The sequence below is a fragment of the Rhinolophus sinicus genome, chromosome 14, assembly GCF_057876585.1.
Source record: "Rhinolophus sinicus isolate RSI-liver-muscle chromosome 14, RSI-T2T, whole genome shotgun sequence".
NCBI lineage: Eukaryota > Metazoa > Chordata > Mammalia > Chiroptera > Rhinolophidae > Rhinolophus > Rhinolophus sinicus.
Genome location: NC_142514.1, coordinates 180090779 through 180110623, shown reverse-complemented (window position 1 = coordinate 180110623; position 19845 = coordinate 180090779). Strand labels below are relative to the sequence as shown.

Genomic DNA, 19845 nt, shown 5'->3' with positions numbered 1-19845 from the left:
GTAAATGTTCAAAGGGGGAGCCTCCGTTCCGCAGAGAATGGGGGAGAGAGGGCTAAACTACTTCACTGTAATTATCAAACATACGACTTTAAATACAAGTAGATGAAATGTTATTTTCAAATGAAAGAGTAGAGCTCTTCCCCCATTTCCTTCCCAGTGTAGTTTTACTTTGGTTCCGCACTTAACATTTGACACGTGAACTGAACTGGTTGGTTTTTTTGTCTGATCCCTTCTGTGGTCAGTGAAGATGAAAAAGCAGTTAGTTACACATGAGGTTATTAATTGAGGGCTCCTTAAACTAAAAGATTTACACATTCAAAGATTCCCAAGTATAATCTTAGTTCCTTTTCTACTACTGTTGAAATGTCCCACCTCCAACTGGAGGGCTGTCTGTCTGACTGGTTTTACCGTCAGATTTCTGACCTCACCATTTTGCGTTGTCCCGTTTCTTTGCACCTTTTCAGTTCATCAGCGCCCTAAATTCTCTTCCAGATCCTTTATATTTGTTTTATCTTGTTGACTAACATCTATGGAATGCTGCCTGTGCCAGGCACGGGGCTAAGTACTCTTGTAATTCTTAAAACACTTTATGTGGTAGTCACTCGTCTCCCCAGTTTACAGATGCTGGCACTGAATCTCAAAGAGACGAGCCAACTTGCTCTGGAACCACGGCAGGTGCTTGGGGAGTGGCAGGGATTTGAACTCAGGTCCTTTTGATTCTAGAGCCACTACAACATGTCACCTCAAACTTGCAGTTCAAACCCAAGGCCCTGAAAAAAGCCCTCTGCTAAATCTCATCCAATACGGCCTGCCATTTGTACATAGTAGATGCTCATAAAAATCCTTGCTGACTGAAAAGGGGATTGCTTGTTTAAAAACATGTACGTCTCCAAAGGAGGCAGTTTCTCTACAAACCGTAAGAGTTAATTGAGAATTCACGAGGACATTGCTTGGCGCTGTGGAAGACGTAAGCATTTTCAACGTCTTTGGCATGACCCGAATGAGTAGAATTTTTGAACTGAGAAACTCTTCATTACAGAAAAACGAGCAAGCTGTGGATAAACTATATAGTGAGACTCGAGCAAAGGGTAGGACACTTAACATCCTTCCAACTTTCAAAGAGAGAATATGGTCCTGTTTTCCAGATGAAATGATGTCCATGTTCCAGACTCAGAATCGTTTCCTTTCTTGGACCTGACACATCTGCGTCCTCTCTGTGGCGACTGTGGCCTCTCAAGACATTTTTATACACTTGGCAAAGGAATTGCCTTTTCAATCGCTTGGGTCTTAAAATCCCAGTTGCAAGCTTTTCATCACAAATGGCCTCCAAGGTAGGGACACACCCCTTTTCTCCAAGCAAGTCCAAATTAGTGTTTGTATCCGCCTCCCTCAGCATCCTGGAACCACCTGGAACCACTTCGTTTACCTCTTTGAGCAAACTAAACATGCTTGCTTTAAAGTCTTTGTCAGACTATTTTATTAGATTAATTTCATCTGAAATAAGCTTATATTCTAATGACAGATTTTGTTAACGGCCTCAGTATTATTTTTTTCAGGGTTTTATATTATTGGTTTATGGGCTAAATTCAGAATTTGTTTGTATATTTGCTTCTCCTCATCTCTGTCTTCTGTGCTCACCCCTCTGGGTCTTATGGTTCTGCATTTGCCCAGTCTCAAGGGCTGTAGTCCAGAACTGATTCTCGTCATGGTGGGCCCTGCTGCCCCATCGAGAGGTTAAGGATGACATAGATCCAAGCACTCAACCAGCCGGTGGCCTGGCACACTCCCTGAGCTGCAGAGTAAGTCCTCGTCTTCCCACTTCTCTGGACTTGCAGCTTATTATACAATCTTAGCCACGGCACTGTTCAGCAGCCATTGAGTTGAGTCCCCAGCCTAGCCTGGCCCAGCCCACAACTTTAAGCAGACACCCAGCTTCACCCCCCACCCCAAGTAATTTGAGACCTTTAGTTCCCAGGACCACCCAGGAATGGACCCCTGGGCCTGGAGCTCTGCAGCCCACTTACCACAGTGCATTTCCATCTACTTCTCATCGGTGGTTCTGAGCCCACCTGTGGTAGGCAGAATGCCGGCCCCTAAAGAGTCCATGTTCTAATTCCGGGAACCTATGAATATGTTACCTTATGTAGCAAAACGGAGTTTGCAGATGGCATTGAGTTCAGGACCTTGCGATGGGGAGCTTATCTTGGATTCTCTGGGTGGGCTGATGTGATCACAGGAGTCCTTATAAAGGAAAGAGGGAGACAGGAGAATGACATTTCGTGTGACAATGGAAACAGCAAAGATCAGAGAGGTTTGAAAATGCTACGCTGCTGGCTTTGAAGGTGAAGGAAGAGGCCATGAGCCGAGGAATGCAGGTAGCTTCTCGAAGTTACAAGGAAACAGATGTTTTTCCCTTGAGCCTTCAAAAGAGATGCAGGCCTGATGGCATCTTGATTTTGTTGCTCAGTGAGACCTATTTTGAAACTCTGGCCTCCAGAACTGTACGATAATAAACGTGTATTGTTTTAAGACACTAAGCTTATGGTGATGTGTTACAACAGCCATAGGAAACTGTTTTTGTTTTTTTATTGTTGTTATTTTGTTTTCTCTTGGATTATCTGAACTGCTCCCTCTGTTTCTGTGTTTGAAGCTGAGGTCGATCAAATGTGAATTTGCCCACAACTTGACATTTTCTCTAGGAATAAGTCTTGGCTTTACTAAAGTGGGACTAACAGATTGGAAGTGGTAGGAATACATCCAGTGCGAGCCAGTATATTTTCAGTACTTTAAAAAGTTGGAAAACTTTTTTCTAAATGACACACATGCCATGTATGTACCTAAAACCTAGGGTTTCCAGGCGGGAATTTTTTTTTCTTTCCTGTTCCCGAATCCCGAGATATAAACTGTTTTCTGTTCTCCACGATGAATCATTTCCACAAAGTGATGACCGATACTACCAACCACCTGGGTTCAAAGAGCCGATTTTCCCGATTTCCCAACCAACTTTTCTCGGGATTCGGGAACGGAAAAGCAAAAAAACATTCCCAAGAACGGGCGGGAATTCCTGCCTGGAAACCGTACTAAAAACCTAACATTGTAAGGCTATAAATGAACTGCTAGACTGTTTCTGAAATAGTAATAGCCACATAGTACAAGTACTGGACAAAAATGCAGCTGAAATCGGAGATAACTTTTCATCTCTGCTGTCTAATCCCCGTGATTCTTAAAGAAGTAGAAAGAAATAATTCATCTTCTCTAAGATCTCCATTTACCATCCACTTCCTTCAGCGTTTATAGGAGTAATAGCAATATTAAAGGTTTTTAAGTAATTAGAATTGTTTTCTTGTTATTAGGTTGGCGATGTATCTATAACACCATTGTATTCGTTATGGATTGCTGCATAATACATTACACCAAAGCTTAGTGACTTAAAAAAGAACAACAGACACTTACAAATACTTATTATTTCTGTGGATCAGGAATTTAAGAGCAGCTCAGCTGGGTTGATCTGGCCCCAAGTCTCTCATGAGGCTGTGGTCACGATGTCAGCCACAGGCGCAGTTAATCTGAAGTTTGATTGGAGCTGGAGGATCTGCTCCCAAGATGCCTCGCTCATATGATTGACAAGTTAGTGCTAACTGATAGCAGGAAGTCTCATTGCTCATCACTGGGGTCTCCGCATATTGCTGCTTGAATGCCCTTACAGCATGGCCGCTCGTTTCCCACAGAGCAAGCAGTTCAAGAGAGAGCAAGGCAGAAACTTTGATGCCTTTTGTGACACAGCTCAGAAGTCACCCACCACCATGTTCACAACATCCAAATGGATACACAGATCAGCCTACTCAGTGGAGAGGGGACTACACAAGGGCGTGAATACCAGGGGACAGGATCATAGGGGGTGTCACGGAGGGTGACAGGCGGGGTCTCTGCTCCCGCTCCCCACACAAGAACGCAGGACACGGTGAGGCCCAAAAGGAACATCCTGCACCAGTCTCGCTTGTTAGCTGCAATCCGCCGTCCTAACTGCAATCTGTGCTTGCTAGCTCAGCCACCATCTTCTTGCTAGCCCCCATTCGCTGCTAGCGTAGCCACAGCAGTTATATTAGTGGCCAATGGCTCACTGGTTACAGCTGACGGCCAACTAACTACAGCTGATGGCCATCCAATCACAGTTAATGGCCATTTACTACCTGAGCCAGCACCTTTCCAGGTGAGGCCGAGAGCCTGGAAACTGCACTCCTGGCTCTGTCCCCACAGGGGGCCATCTTAGAGGCTGCCTGCCATGACTAGGGAGAAGGTTTTCTTTTGTTTTCAGCCAAAAGCCTTCCTTATCTCATAAACCCCTTAAGATACAAAGTAGGAAAGAAATTCCAAGGTTAATTGGTCCAAACAACTAGCTCAAATGAATCACTTCTTTAAAATTATACCACTTACAATTCTCTGCTGATAGTTGAAAACTGAGTTGTATAAGCCTTGTCTCATTTACATTAGACTCTCAGTATCTCCAAAGAATAGAAATCCTGCGTTATGCTTCTGAAACTCAGAACATCTTACCTGCTGCTTGGCACATAGTAGGAATACATACATTTTGTAAATGTGACAAATTTCCAGTTGTCAGTTGGCATTTGAGGATTAACTCACTGGTCAGTATTCACCCGCCCACCCTTAATTTGATGTTTCTGTGTGTTTTGAAAGCCCGGGCTTATGGGAGTGGCTGACTCCAGAATTTTAGGAGAAGTCACTTGTATAATCAATCTCTGTCTTCCAGCTGAGGTTGAATTCAGTCCAAATGGGAGGCAGATGGGGTATACAGAACCACAAGTGTTGCCAGTGTCCTTGTCCTGTAATGCTAGTGAAACACACTCAGCAGAAGTAATTTATGTCAGTGGAGAGGCAGGAGGTCAGAGATGGTGGGGAAAACAGCAGCATCTTGCTGCATGATTTTTAGGCCAGTCCCCTCATCACCTAAACTGTCTGAGCACCGCTTTCCTTATCTCTTCAATGGGATAATAATACCCATCTGTCTTCACAGATGTGAAGCAACTGGAACGCTCTTATTAGGACTGTAAATAGTTACAACCACTTTACAGAGCGCTAGCAATATCCAGTGTAGCTAATGATATAATATACCCCCCAGCAATTCTACTCATGGTCTGACCTAAACAGAGTTTCTCAACCTGGCTGCATATCAGAAGCACCTGGAGAAGGTATGTTTTTTAATCCTGATGTCTCAGCTCCACCCTCAGAGATTAAGATTTTTATCAATTGTGGGACCAAAGCCCAGAAGTCTTTTTTGTTAAAGCTCCCAAGGCCATCCTCCAGTGCGCACTGCCAGAGAGAACGTCATACGGACAAAGAGGCATCCGCCTTGTACCAAACGTATGACTAAAAGCAAAGGAAATGAAGCATCCAAATGTAAAACACAAGCCTTTAAAATTCTTTTAAAAATGTAAAAGAATACTTATGACCTTGGCATACAGAAGGATTTCGTAAGATTCAAAATGCATAAACCATGAAATAAAAGATCAATCTATCTGGCTTTGAAATGTAAAAATCCTGTATTTCAAAAGATATCATAAACAAAGCAAAAAGGTAAGCGGCAGACTGAAGGATTTTGTGAACCACATAACCAAACGAAGAATTAGTGTTCAGAATATAAAAAGAATTCAAATGGGTTAATAAGAAGATCTAATTATTGTTACTTTATTATTAAGAGACTAAGTGAATAAAATGGGCATAGTTATAGAAGGAATTTTTCAGTAGTAAAAAATGAGTCAGTTATATATTACCATACATGCACGTATATGTATGTATACATATGTTAATTTTTCTGAGTTACTAGTCCAATGATTTCTATACAACATTTTCTAGACTCTCCCTGGTTACTCAGATTTTGATCTTCCTGACTTGTGTGTTAGTTTTCTTATCATTTCTGATAAATTTTCTAGCTCTTTGTCTTTTTCTTTAATTTCTGGGATTCCCTCAATTTTACCTTCCAACCTTTCCTTTGAGTTTCTGATTTTACCATCAGATTTTATTACATGTTTAACATTATGTAATGCAATATATTTAGTATAACATACTTCCAGGAACTTTGTTTTGCTCTCTGTCCCCTTTTCGTAGCAGCCTTTTAAGCCCCGGATGCAATATCTTCTCATATCTCTTCTTTCTGCTCTTCCTGTCTAGTCCCCGTGTTCTCCAAGTTGCTTTTTTTCCAGTTTTTTGTTTGTCTTGCCTCTGTCATTCATCTAAGAGGTCAGCCTCAAATGTCTGACAATCCTTGGCTCTCAGTTCCTATACAGTAGTAAACACCAAAGAGTTGACAGGAAGCTGGGGGCTCAGGGACGGACGGCTGGTCCAGCCTGGGCAGAATGTAGGGTGATCTGATCCTCTTCTCTCCTTCTAGAGGCGTGAGCCCAGCTCCAGCAGTCTGGGAGCCGAGTGAGGCAGAAGCTGCGGGCCCCAGCAGTCAGGTCAAAATCCTTTTTACTTAGTCCACCTATTTTAGAGAACAGGACCCTTGCCCTCAACAGTTCCTGGCGTGGCCCAGTTCAAGATCTCTGTTTTTACTACTGTCTGCAGAGAATAAATTTCCAGGCTTTAGCTGGGTTGGTAAAAGGGGCTGCTGCCCATCTGCTTAGCATAAAGGAGGGGATCTGGGGATCTAATTGCATCCTAAACAGACTTTTAGCCTTCATTGTGCTTTCCCTTAAAGAGTTGTTACAGAAAATAATTGAAAGAGCTCTCCCATAACATGAGATACCTTCTAAGGACACGAATATAAAGCACCACTCTCTTTTCTAAGGGATACTTTGTGAGGAGGGGCTCACTGTATAACTAAATAAATGCAAGTTAAAACCACAATGCAATACCACTTTACACCCACTAAAATGGCCTGTTAACTAAAAAATAATATCACCTAGGTTTTTCGTCACCAGAAAGGATTTATTCAGGAAAAAAGTGCATGTAGACATAGCAAGCCACATGCTTGCCACCCTTAAGATGGAGGAGTATTTATAGAGAGGAAAAGGAAATTAATAAGAGGGGAAGTTAGAACCATACAGCTTTATTATAAACAGAGTTTTTTCTGTAAGGTTCTCGCGGTTACAGAGGGCAAGGACTTCCGCACGCCCTGCCTCCTCCCACAGACCCTCCCACTTGGTTATGTTTACTTCAAGTTCCAGTTAGTCTTTATCAGGCTATGAGTGAAAGAACAGGACATCAACAAGTGTTGGCAGGCACGTGGAAAAGCCAGAACATTCAGACGGTACTGGTGGAAGTACAAAGTGACACAACCACTTTAGAAAACAGTTCAGCAGTTTTTTATACAACTTAACAGATACTTACTGCATGACCCAGAGATTCCACTCCAAGGTGTGTTAAAAAGAAATGAAAACATGTCTAGACAAAGACTTGTCCACAAATGTTCTTAGCAGCTTTATTTATAATGGCCCCAAACTAGAAAGAACCCAAATTCTATCCGCAGGAGAGTGAATAAAGGCATTGTGGTAAATCCAGAGAATGGAATACTATTCATCAATTTGAAAAAAAGGAGTGGAGTACTGCTACACGTAACAATATGGATGAGTCTCAAAGTAGGACACTGAGCAAAAGAGCCAGGCACAAAAGAATACCTTTGATCCACTTACATGACATTCTGAAGAAGGAAAAACTACTTTATAGTGACAAAGAGAGATCAGGGGTTTCCTGGCCCAGGGGTGGGAGTGGGGGTGGGGTTGGGTTGCAGAGGTGCAGGAGGAAATTCTCTGGGGCGGTGGAAATGTTCCATATCTTGATTCTCTTGTGGGAACGTGAGTGTAAATGTTAAAACTCATTAAAGTGTCCACCTAAAACAGGTGCATTCTATATTATATATGTAAATAATATACTTCAATAAAGTTGATTTTTTTTTTAAAGACCTACTCTGTGCGAGGCACTTTTTTTTTTTAAAGATTTTATTGGGGAAGGGGAACAGGACTTTATTGGGGAACAGTGTGTACTTCCAGGACTTTTTTCCAAGTCAAGTTGTTGTCCTTTCAATCTTAGTTGTGGCAGGTGCCGTTCAGCTTCAAGTTGTTGTCCTTTCACAGTCTTAGTTGTGGAGGGCGCAGCTCAGCTCCAGGTCCAGTTGCCGTTATTAGTTGCAGGGGTGCAGCCCACCATCCCTTGCAGGAGTCGAACCCGGCAACCTTGTGGTTGAGAGGACACACTCCAACCAACTGAGCCATCCGGGAGCTCAGCGGCAGCTCAGCTCAAGGTGCCGTGTTCAATCTTAGTTGCAGGGGGTGGAGCCCACCATCCCTTGCAGGACTCGAGGAGTTGAACCGGCAACCTTGTGGTTGAGAACCCACTGGCCCATGTGGGAATCGAACCAGAAGCCTTTGGAGTTAGGAGCACAGAGCTCCAACCACCTGAGCCACCGGGCCGACCCCTGAATCTTTTTTTTTTAAGTGAGGCCCAAATAAAGAGATTATGACTTCTGTCCACTGGCAAGGATTGTTGACTGTGGGCCAGTGGGCTTTCCTTTCGGGTGAGAGGGTGGGCAACCTGCAATTCTGATGATCTCGTTTATGGACCTTCCATTTCCTTAAAGAAGGAGGCTCCACATTTTTGCCTGGGTGGGTAGGGAGGGGGCGGAACCTCGCTGTCGAGTCTGTGCTTCAGGCAGTTCCCATCTGGACTTTTAATTAGCCCCTTTCTTTGGCTCTGCACGTCTCAGCCCTGCTCTTGAGGGTTTTGCAGAGCAGCTGGCTCCTGGGGGCCACATCCCCTCTGGGGGTGCTAACAGCTGCAGCTTCTGTGCCTTCTTGCTCACGCCCCTTTCTTTAGTCATATTCCTTATCCAGAAGGTACTAGTTGACTACTAGTTATCCTCTGATGTCCTCCCTTTCCCCTGCCATTGTCATCGTTGTTTTACCTCTTAATTTTTGTGGGAAAGGAGATAAACACACAATGCGCAAGGTCAATCTGCCATCCTTGTTAGCTTTTCTAAGCAGGAACTACGTTCTGTTTTGTATAAGTCTCTGCAAGGATTGTGCACACGGAGGGTATTCAAAAACTATTTTCTGAATAAATGAATGATGACCCTCGGGGCCGTTCTCATGTTCAGTGGAGGATGAGCTGTAAGGCTTTGGCAGGGCCGTACTTGCTTTAATAATTTATTTGCCACACGGACGAAATCTCAGTTTCTGTAATTAGTGACCGTTATGAACATGGTATAGATTCTGCTTCTACTTGAAGAACTGAGTGAGTTTCCTTACCTGTAGAAACAGAGATGATAATACCTACCCATTTTGGTAGAGATGATGAATGGGGTAAAAACAGGAAACCTATAATCCAGTAAGCATTCACCACATGTTAAGTCTTTTTGCTTTGGGGGAATTTTTTTAGTAGTACTTGCAACAGTTTATCCTAGAATAATATGTGACAGGAGTTCTTTTTATTTTACTATTTTTTTTCTTCTACTTAGGTGACAGAGAGCAGTACAACAGACAATACCTGAATGTCAGAAAGTAATTTTGCAGACGTGCTCAGGGCTGGGCTTACGGTAAAACTTAGAAGTTCCCAGTTTGGTGCAGTTAAAAACATGCTCCTGATTTCTGCTTTTCTGATCCAGGGTCCAGAGTCCTAATTGCTAGACCCTGTGAATATGTTACCCTTACATGGCGAAGGAGAATTAAGGTAGCACATGGCACTGAGGCTGCTAACCTGCTGACCTTCACATAGGAAGGTGATTCTGGATTGTTCAGTGGGCCCAATGTAATCATGGGGGTCCTTACATTGGGAAGAGGCAGTTGGGAGTGATACGACTTCAACCCACCATTGCCGGCCCTGAAGATGAAGGAGGGGCTGTGAGTCAAGGAATATGGGCAGCCTCCGAAAGCTGGAAAAAGCAAGGAAATGGGTTCTTCCCAGGAGCCTCCAGAAAGGAACGCAGCCCTGGTGATGCCCAGATTTAGCCCAGTGACACCTCTGACCTATAGAATTGTAAGATAATCAATGGATATTGTTTTAAACCACCAAATGTGTGGTAACCTGTTACAGCGACAATAGAAAACTACTACAGGAGTTCAAACCGTTTACTCTCCTTAGAGCAGTAAGATGGTAAAGGTACTTAGTTGACTTTCTTCTGAGCCAGTCTCTTAACTAGTTTGCTAACTTATCTATAGGATTGCTTCTCAGAGGGTTATAAAGATGCAGCCATTTAGAAACTAGAGATCTGCACTGTGTTAACCCTGAGTTAAACTGGAGAAGAAACTGTTACTGATTCACAGACATATTCAGTGGAGCCCAGTCTTGGGGATGGGGCAGGGCTGGGAGCAGCCTTCTTCTTGCACAGCCCAGAGCTGTGAGTTCTCCATAGGTGGCCTTTGTTGTTCTATATATGTTTATATGTTTAGTCATTAAAGACCTCTAATGATTAAGGCGGCTGGTAAAGGCCAAGTTCTCTTTGCAAACCAGGCCCCTCCCAGCCCTTGGCTGTCCACTCCGCCCTCCCTCTCTGCCGGGCTCTGCAGTCTGCTCCCACCTCCTCTAGGGTTTCAGTTGGAGATATCAGCGCTCCGTGTCCTTCAGCCCTTCAGCCGACCTTTCTGTAACTGATTTCTCCCTGAGGACCAGTGGGAGCAAAGCTCCAGCTTAATGTCAAAAGGATTGTAACCCCTGCTCCTCTGAGAACCTCCTGTACCTGTGCGCAGCAGAATCAGGAAGGATAGAGTATCAGGGCCTCCATCCTAATTAAAGTCAAGAGCAAGTTCTTCATCGGCACCGTGCCCGGGATTCTTCCTGGGCTTTGCTGAGGCAAAAGAAAAAGAAAGCAGGGTGTCACGTTCCCCGTGCCCAGGAGCCCACGGGAACCAATCGGAGGCCGCGGGAGCCCCCATTAGAGACAGGCTTGATGAACAGTAGCTCTGACCGCCATGGCGATCTCCGTGCTCTCTGCTTGCCCTGGAATCTGATGGCTACTCAGATGGTTCAGTGCACCAAACAGAAACCTCAAGAAGCTCTGGAAGGGGATGGTGGTGATGGCTCCACAACGTTATGGACGTACTTAATGCCAGTGAACTGGACACTTAAAAATGGCTTAAATGGTAAATTTTATGTGATGGGTGTTTCACTACAATTTTTTTTAAAAAAGAAGAAACTCAGTTTCTTGCTTCTAAAACCTAAGATCCATTCTTGATTCTCTCCTTTCCTCAGCCCGCACGACCCATCTATCAGGAAGTCTTGTCCTCTCTACCTCTGGAAGACTTCCGGAATCATCCTCTCCGTCGCCATCGCCACAGCCATGCCTGGTCCAGGCGGCCACCGCCCTTTGAGTACCACAGCAGTGAGCACCGAACTCCTAACTTGTCTCCTCGAGGGACCCTTCCCCTTCTGCAGCCCATTTCCCCCTCAGCAGGCAGATCATAAGTTAGCTCACAGTTTCCCCTGCTTGAAGCCTAATGGATTCCTCTGGCTCTTGGCATAAAAGTCACACTTCCTAGCTGAGCCCCAGGCCCCACGGGATCCGTCTCCGTTGGCTTCTTCAGCCCCATCCCCTGTCACTTGTTTTCATGCTTTCCATGTTCCAGCCGCCCTGGCCCTCTCTCTGCTCCTTGGACGTGCTAAGCTCTTTCCCACCTCCGGGCCTTTACTGTTGCTGTATCCTCTGCAGGTTCGTGCACACTGGCTCTTCCTGGCACTCAGACCTCAGCTTCATGTAACCTCCACGGAAAGGCCTTTTCCTTTGAAGTCTGAAGTGGCCACCCAGTCACTCCATCGCATGGCCCTGTTGCATTTTCCTGATATCCCTTATCATTCCCTAATATTGTCTTGTTTGTTTGTCTAATAATGCGTTGTCTATCTCCTCCCCCTAGAATGGAAACTCCACGAAGAGCAGGAAGTGCCCTGTGATGTCCTCACCCAGAATGGTGCCCGGCACCTAGTAGGTACACAATAAGTATGACTGAGGGAATGAGTGAAGAGGTAAAGTGCATGTCCCAAACCTCGGGAGTCTCCCTTGACTGGGTTGGATGGTGGTGCCCAAAAGACACGTCCATGTCCCAGAACCTGGGATTGTGACCTTATTTGGAAAAACTTTACAGACATAATTAAGTGAAGGATCTTGAGAGGGGGTCATCCTGGATTACCCACGGGGACCCTAAATCCATAAGACCCAGAAGAGAAGACACAGGCACAGGGAGACAGCCATGGAGACAGGCAGAGATGGGAGGGGCACTGCCACACAAAGGACGCCTGGAGCCACAAATTCTGCTGGCGCGCGTTAGCCACGTGTTCACTTTGAGGCTAAATTAACCGTAGAAACCAGGATGTGATTGTCTCCCACGTGTTTGTCACATGGCAGCACCTGAGAGCCAAGGGAAGGATGTTACTCTCCTACTTCCTGGCGTCCCCCACGGCCGTTTGCAGGGTGCTGGGCTCAGGCACTCCACAAAGGCACTGGCTGAACAGTGGGGACCAGCGAGAGGCGCGTTGCTCATGGAGGGAGGGGTCACAAAGCAGTGACGCGGGCCTTAGGACGGATCCAGGGGACTTTGCTGCCTGTGAAAGCCCTGAGTTGATGTAGGCTTGGGTGTCAGCTTAGCCTTGTCCACACTGATTTGCAGTCCCTCAAACCCAGCCTTGAGCTCCTGTTCCCTCAGTCACCCCTGAGCTTGACCTGTGGAAAGGGGTCTGAAGCCTTGTCCCCTGCCTGGTACTTCTAGGCCTGTCACAGGACTGAGTGGTGGGAGGGGAGCTGCCAGGGCGGTGGCCGTTAAGGGGCTTTGCTCTCAGTTCCTCATGTGCCCCATCTCTTGGTTCACACCACATCTGGTGGCTTTCACTGGGGCCTTCTCAGGCAAAGGAGGAAGGGACGGTGGTTGAGAAAAGGGGAAAACATAGCACACAAGAAAACACGAGAAACAGCAGGCCTGGGGAAAAAGCAAGGAGTTCAGAGTTGGTTAATCAGTAAAAACTGCTTCTGGACAAAGACTGTGCCCTGGCCTTTTGCTCACCAAAGGGAGAGACAACCCCCAAGTCCGTCTGTAGGAACCGGCAGCTGTATTAGGGAATGGCGAACACGTACTTGTCTTTTCTAAGGCCACACCTCTGTTTTTCTTTCCTTGTTTGACTGTGGGTTTTTCCATTTTACCTTTCTTGCCCAGCCTTCTCTGGGGAACTTTGCAACAGTCCTTCCCCCCTTGCTAGAGAGAAGAGACTCTATAAATATTCCACGAGGTACACAGGACCCCCGCCCCACAGAAGGCAACAGGACACCACCCCCTCCTCCCACCTGTGCCTGTTAGTAGGGTCAGGGCAGGGACAATGACCTTCCTACATTGGGTCAGTGAAGGGCACATGTGGCCAAGCGGACAGCATCCGGGGCAGAGACAGCAGGAGGTCTCTCTTGCCATTTCTCTCTGCTGCCTCTTAGCAATTTTTTTTTTCTTTCCATTTTCTTTCCAAAAGCAGCAAGGGGCAAAAATTCATGTAGAACAAGAAATGAAGATAAAGAAAGGAAAAGAGCAGAGAGATAGAAAGGTGATGCTCCTGGTAGGAATATGAGGCTTACCTGAAGATCAGGTAACAAAGTCAGTACGATGGTTTAGAGAGAGTTTATCTCTACGTCATGTAAGGAAGATCCATTCAGGAAGCAAATTAGGGGTGCGAGTACCATCTATAGAGTCAAGACTAGGTTGGACACCTTCCTTAGGGGTAGATTTTCTCAACCTCAGGCTCTGGAGATTGACAATGGCCACCGAAGAAAACGGACTTGAAAGGAAAGAGGCCTCCACTTGCCCCAAAGTTACAATCTGAGAAGTGAGGGAGAATATGTGTGATTGGGAACACACACACACACACACACACACACACACACACACACTAGCTTTGGCTTAGAATGACTCTCTGGGCCTTGGCTTATCTTAGGAGCTTCCGAGTGGGTCATGATGGGGCAGAGACAGGATGGGACAGCGACATTGGAAGGAGTGGCCTTTGTGTGGCAGCACTGGACTAGCCCTGGGGTAAATTTTTAAAAATCATTTTGTTGTCCAATAAAACACAAGTACACACACAACAAAATAAACTTTAAAATAAAATAAAGCACAGGGACAGAAAACCACATAAACAAATGTATGGCTTTAATAAACTATTGTAAGAGGAACATCTTATGACCACTAGCCAGATCTAAAAGTAGAACTTGTACCCCAAAGTCCTTCCTGTGCCCCCCGCCCAATTAAGCCCCTCCCTCCCCCAGCAGTAGCTCCCCAACCCTGACTTTTATAGGAATCACAAACATAAACATTTTATCACCCAGGTGTGTGCACTAGACACTACAGTTTACTTAATCTTGTTCATTTTTTCATCAGATGTGTCTTCTCAGCCTCTAATTTCTGGATTTCCCCCCAGATCCTTCCCTTCCCTACAGTTTCTCTGTGGCAGACCTGAAGAGTTTCCCACAGCCTGGATTTTGCCAGTTGCACTCTCCCAGTGCTGGGAAAGCCCTTGGCTGCTACTTGCGGGGACGGCCGGTATAAATGTGGAGACCTTTGGGCAGGGACCTGAGTGTTGTCCCAGCTCCGACACTAACTGGGAACCGATCTGGTTCAGCCAGGGCGAGTGGTTGGTTAGTGGTGCAGCGGTTACAAGGACATGGGCCACGGAGTCCATCAGAGCAGCAGTCCACTCCTGATTCCTGGTTCCAGAACTTAGGACTCTCTGGGTCTGTTTCCTCATCTATATAAAGGACGTGCTATTCATAGCACAGGGTCATTGTAAGGATTCAATGGGGAAAATTCCTTGTGCTGCTTCTGATCCAGAATAGGTATTTTTCTGCTGCTATTGTTATTATTTACTTATTACGAAAATCGCTTTGGGCAGATGGTTTACCTCTGCGAACTTCAGGTTGGTCGTCCAAAGAATCAGTGCTTTTTTGTGTTGCATAGTCAAAAATACATGCCTTTAAAAATACATCTTAATAAGTTGAATTAATGTGTCTCCTTTTCTTCCTACAAAGCTTCTCCTCTATTTGCTTTGGCATTTGAACATGTTTCAGATGAGTGAGTCAGCTGAGAGGAGATTGGTAATTTGCTTGAGCCAGACGTGTGTCAGCCTTCCTCCAGGCGGAACGGGACTCATCTCACACCTCGCCAAGAACTGGCTGAAATAACCTTAAAACATGCCCCGTCTTCCCCATGGGTCTGTTTTGAGACTCAGACAAATTGATCACGGTTCTTCACGTCTCTTTGGAAGTGAAAGCACTGGCTACGGGAGAGTGCTGCTTTTCTCCATTGCATTCTCACAGGCCTGTCCTCCCACCTGGCTGGCAGCTGTGCTGGGACAGAACCCACGTCCTGACCGCCAGCCCAGGGTACAACACATCTGGTAGAGGACCTAGCTATGTCTCATGTCTTGCAACCCCTTCAATTAAAAACTATTTAAACTACCGTATTTCCCCGTAAATAAGGCCTAGCAGGACCATCAGCTCTAATGCGTCTTTTGGAGCAAAAATTAATATAAAACCCAGTCTTATATTACATTATATTATATAAGACCCAGTCTTATAGTAAAATAAGACTGGGTCTTATATTAATTTTTGCTCCAAAAGACGCATTAGAGCTGATGGTCTGGCTAGGTCTTATTTTCGGGGAAACATGGTATAGTCTAGCGAGAGGAAACCCTGCCACCATCTACTGTCAATGTCGAGGGAAGAACGGCTGGCAAGCTGAGGGGAGCTTGTAGGAGCAGATGGAGGCTGGGGCTGATCAGGCTAAGGGAAGGAGGCAAAGTGATTGCAAGGAATTGCAAAGACGTCCTCCTGGCAAGAGGTGGTAAGAGTTCGGATTCAGAAGTAGCAGAGCAAAGGGGACCAATATGAGAAATTATATTTGTCTTTTGTTAAATTTCACTTTCTGTTTTGGGAACTCTCAGATTCACAGACAAGTAGAGAGAATAAACTGTGTAATGACCCCCCCCCCCATATATTCAGCACCCCTATTCGTCAGTTATCGACATTTTGCACTTAAGAGGTTGTAGAAGGTAAGATTGAGAGGACTTGGTGATTGATTAGATGGTGGAGGTGAGAGAACAGTGATGAAGGGAGGAGAGCTAACGGGAAAGAAGTATCCAGAGTGACCCTGGGCCTCTGGCCTGGGTTGCGTGGATAATGCAGGAAGCTGAGCAGGTCTGGAGGACAACGAGCTGGGTAACAGACTCTCTGGAGTGTGGGGGCTGTGCGGATATCACAGGCTACCTACTAAATGAATAAGCAAAGGACTCAGGTAGTGGGGTCCACCCAGGGCCCTCCAAGCCTCCTGCAAGACTGGCCCAGCCTGTGAGCTGAGCCAGAGGAAGCTGGTGGAGCACCTGGTTTGTCTCCCCTCTAGCCTTTATATGTTGGTTTTGCCCCTTGAGGATTTCTGAAACTGAAAAATAACCACCCAGCTTTCCACCACCCCCACCCCAAAAAAGAGAGTCTTGGCAGATGAACAGAAGGATGCCAGAGAGTGTTCTAGAAAGAATGGATGATGTAACAAGGGTGACAGTTCCACCTTGTGGGGAGCTACCCAGGCTCTGCTCCAGGGGTGGCCTTGCTGGACGTAGAATCCAGCTCTGTCTACCTCCCAGCAATCCACATTCTTACTCTGCTGGGAATATACTTACGGTGGGAGGTATAGGGCACGAGAAGTTTCCCAAGACAGGTCACGCTGACCTACAGATGGAGGTGGGAGCAGCCCCCCTCCATATCCCGGACGAGCAACTGCCCGCCTCATTTTATGTCAGGATGACACTAACTGGTCGCCTTGGAGTGCAGCGGTTCCTGCTTCTCCTCACTGGTTGTCACCAGCGATGTCATCACCCTGGTTGGCTGATCGTCATAATACTAACGTGACTCTTCCTTATCACAGTTCTCGTAATTATGGGCAACGCCAAGGGTGCTCTTTGGGTCTGGTTTTATAACCCCTTGGGGTGTAAATAACTCTGAGATAGAGACCTGAGTCACTTAACGTGAGCTCATTACCCAAGAAGCCCTTTGTCATTCTGGCCAATCCTGCGCTGTTGGCCTTCTCTCCTTTGCCTTCTAGCCAAAAAGCAAAACAAACAAGTCACTCTCTATTACATTTCTACCAGCCGTCTAACCAGCTCACAGTCTTCAAAGAAGCCTCTCTTTACACAGTAATTTCTCTCATGATAATTTGAACTCCGAGTAGGTGCTGCTTTGAGAAACCTGTTGCACTAGATTTGTATCCATCGTCACCTTGTCATTTGGCACTTTCAGTGCTGTGTCATTTCCCCCGTTGGATTCAGAGCTCCTTGGGGACTTGCTTCTTTTCCTCCCCTCAGAGACAGGTGTGTAGTGTTCACCAAATCTAATCCATTTCCAGGGCCTTCGGTGGAGTTTTGGTCTCGGCAGCCTCCTGCCCAAAAGACTGAGATGGGAGACTGAGATGGTAGCAGAATTGCCCCCATGCAGCCTGGGATGTTTTGAACTGACTTCAGTTGCCTGGATACTTTGGAGCTCTTGAAAGTGGCCCAGAGGGCACATTCGGGGCTCGGATCTTCTGGCCCCAGGGTGAACCTGTTCTGAAAGTCACGTTTTCATTTCTAAAACTTGTAATATTTAAGAACTTCGGTCTCTTCCCCACCCTGCCCAGAAAGCAGTGGGTTTGTAGGGGGCAGGTGGAGGTGTGAAGGGAAGGTCATCCACCTCTTCACACTCTTGCTACTGAGCTTAGTCTTTTGGCTTTGAGAATAGGTGTTCTGTGTTTCTGTCACTGCCCGCGGTAAGCTGCCCAGCCTTGGTTCTTTGCGACAGCCCCTGTGCCATGACTGTGGCTGCTTCTCTGTCCAACACTGGCCATTCCTCTCTATAGGACCAACATGCAAATGCTGCCTCTCTGGGGGACATGGTTCTCAGTTCTTCAGAGCCCTGAGGGGCCTGCCTCGGGACAGTCCCCTGGGAGACCGTCAGCTGGGGCCCAGCCTCCCCAGCTGGGCTCTGCTTCTCAAAGTCACTGGGCTGAAGGACCAAGTTGTCCTTTACTGCCACTGTCACAGAACAATCTGTGAAATACATTAGAAATTACTACTGAAAAGGAGAAAATATGCCCCTTTGGCATAAGGATTAGTTTGAGCTAAAGACACTTAAAAACTAAGCAAGTGTGAGAAGGGCTCTCTGACCCTCCCTTTTTTCTTCCTAAAAGCAAGAGAGAAAACCCCCAGATGGAAGATGTCTTCCCTACACCAGGAGGAAAGTAACATCCTTATCGTCAAGGACAGGAAGCTGAAGCCGAGAGAATGCTATACACACAGACCATGTAAAAACGATTTTTATCTTCCTTCAGCCTTGCAGACATTTTAGTTACTTTTCTATAATTGCCTTTCTTTGTTCAGCCTTGTCTGCAAACATTTGGGTTTTGTCACATCTTGGGGTCTTCATTCCTTACGAGGGCTGCCGTGTTACCTAAAACTTATATTAAATAAATGTGTATGTGTTTCTCCCGTCGATCTGTCTAAAGTCAGTATAATTCTCAGGCCCAGCCAAAGCCCCGAAGAGGACAGAGGTAAAATTTGCCTCCACTACTCTAGGAAAATGAAATTTTTAAAAAGACTTATGAAAACACAAGTCCTGTTTTCATCATTAGACTCAACAGCCAGAAAATTATTCTCTGATTGCTATGAAACTTTCTAAAACATTTCTCTTAACTTCCACACATGTTTCTTCTTCGACGGGTGGCTCCCAGTCCGTGGACCAATCCCAGTGCCTAGACTGCAGTTTGCGTAGCACTGGCCTCGCCTACCTTGATGTAATTTGCTATGTTTTAATAAAATGCATTTCTTTACTATTTTAAGCCATGTCATAATCAGTTTATAATCTAAAATGATACTTCTCCTTTCCCAATTTTCTCCGCCTCTCCCCTGGCCCACCTCCACTTCTTCCTCTTCTCCTCCTCTGTCCTCCTTTTCTTGTTCCAGAATCCCAATAGCCAACCAACTGGATAGTTTGACCTTTTTTATGAGTGAATTTATCTCTGTGTGTTGCAACGTCTCCGTCTTTGGGAGAACTGGTGGGAACAGAGCCAAGAGCTCGCGAGGGATAGGAGCAGTGCCTCAGGTCGTATCTTGGGGGAGAGATGGTTGTAACAACCGCTAATGTGGCAGGAGGAGAGATAAGAGAGAGTAATTTGTTAAGCAGCAGTAACGTATGTTCCGAGCTTCCATTCTAGGGAAGTTCCAGCCCTGGGAGCCTCTAGCTTTGCTCCGTCTGGCACGGTTTGGGTGCCCACTACCCCAGAAGCTGTCCCACCTTCTTTCACTCTTTCCAGTAGCCCACATACCCTGTGGGTTCCAGTTCTGGTTCCGTGGCTTTTCAGCTGTCTCTTTCCCAGTGACCCAGCCTGTGGGCTCATCCATGTGGCCTTCAGTTTCCTAATCACCAGAGTGAGGCTACTATCTGCCCTGCTGATGTCCCAGGGTTGCCAGATACTGCATTCTGTTCCTCATTCTTTCTTCCGATGCCCACTCAATGGCCTGTGGTAGGCAGACCTACTACAAAGATAAAACTCAAAGATAAGAGTTGTCTAAAGTTCATTGAGGAAACCGACTTAGGGCATGTATCACATTTATTATGAAATCATACGAAGTGGGGCCGCCTCGTTGGCTGCTGGGGGAGTTTGGGGGTTGGGAGTCAGCTGGGGCAGGACTCACAGTGGGCAGGGTGTCTGAACCACGCTCACGGGTTAGGGGAGAGGGTTGCACAAATGGGATCCGGGCTGTGCAAGAGGAGGAGAGCAGGCAGGCGCAGACTTGCCCAAGTTCAGAGTGGCTGGAGCCGTGGGTGCCTAAGGGGGACAAGCAGGTGAA

At 46.1% G+C, this 19845-nt stretch overlaps 1 protein-coding gene across 16 annotated transcripts in view; it reads left to right on the top strand.

The window, feature by feature from the left end:
• LOC148755973 (uncharacterized) overlaps positions 1-19845 on the top strand; it is a 52726-nt gene that overhangs the window by 14142 nt on the left and 18739 nt on the right. For 2 of the 16 annotated variants that reach the window (XM_088789638.1, XM_088789640.1), the window contains exons 2-4: positions 1146-1331; positions 11200-11329; positions 11859-11926. In XM_088789638.1, the coding sequence (XP_088645764.1) occupies positions 1320-1331; positions 11200-11329; positions 11859-11926 (210 nt within the window). In that variant the 5' untranslated portion in view covers positions 1146-1319. Of the gene's footprint in view, positions 1-1145; positions 1332-9469; positions 11091-11199; positions 11330-11858; positions 11968-14391; positions 14970-14998; positions 15488-17366; positions 18834-19845 lie in introns of those variants that run through there. The other 14 variants (XR_016018385.1, XR_016018386.1, XR_016018387.1 and 11 more) reach the window with 14 other exon arrangements.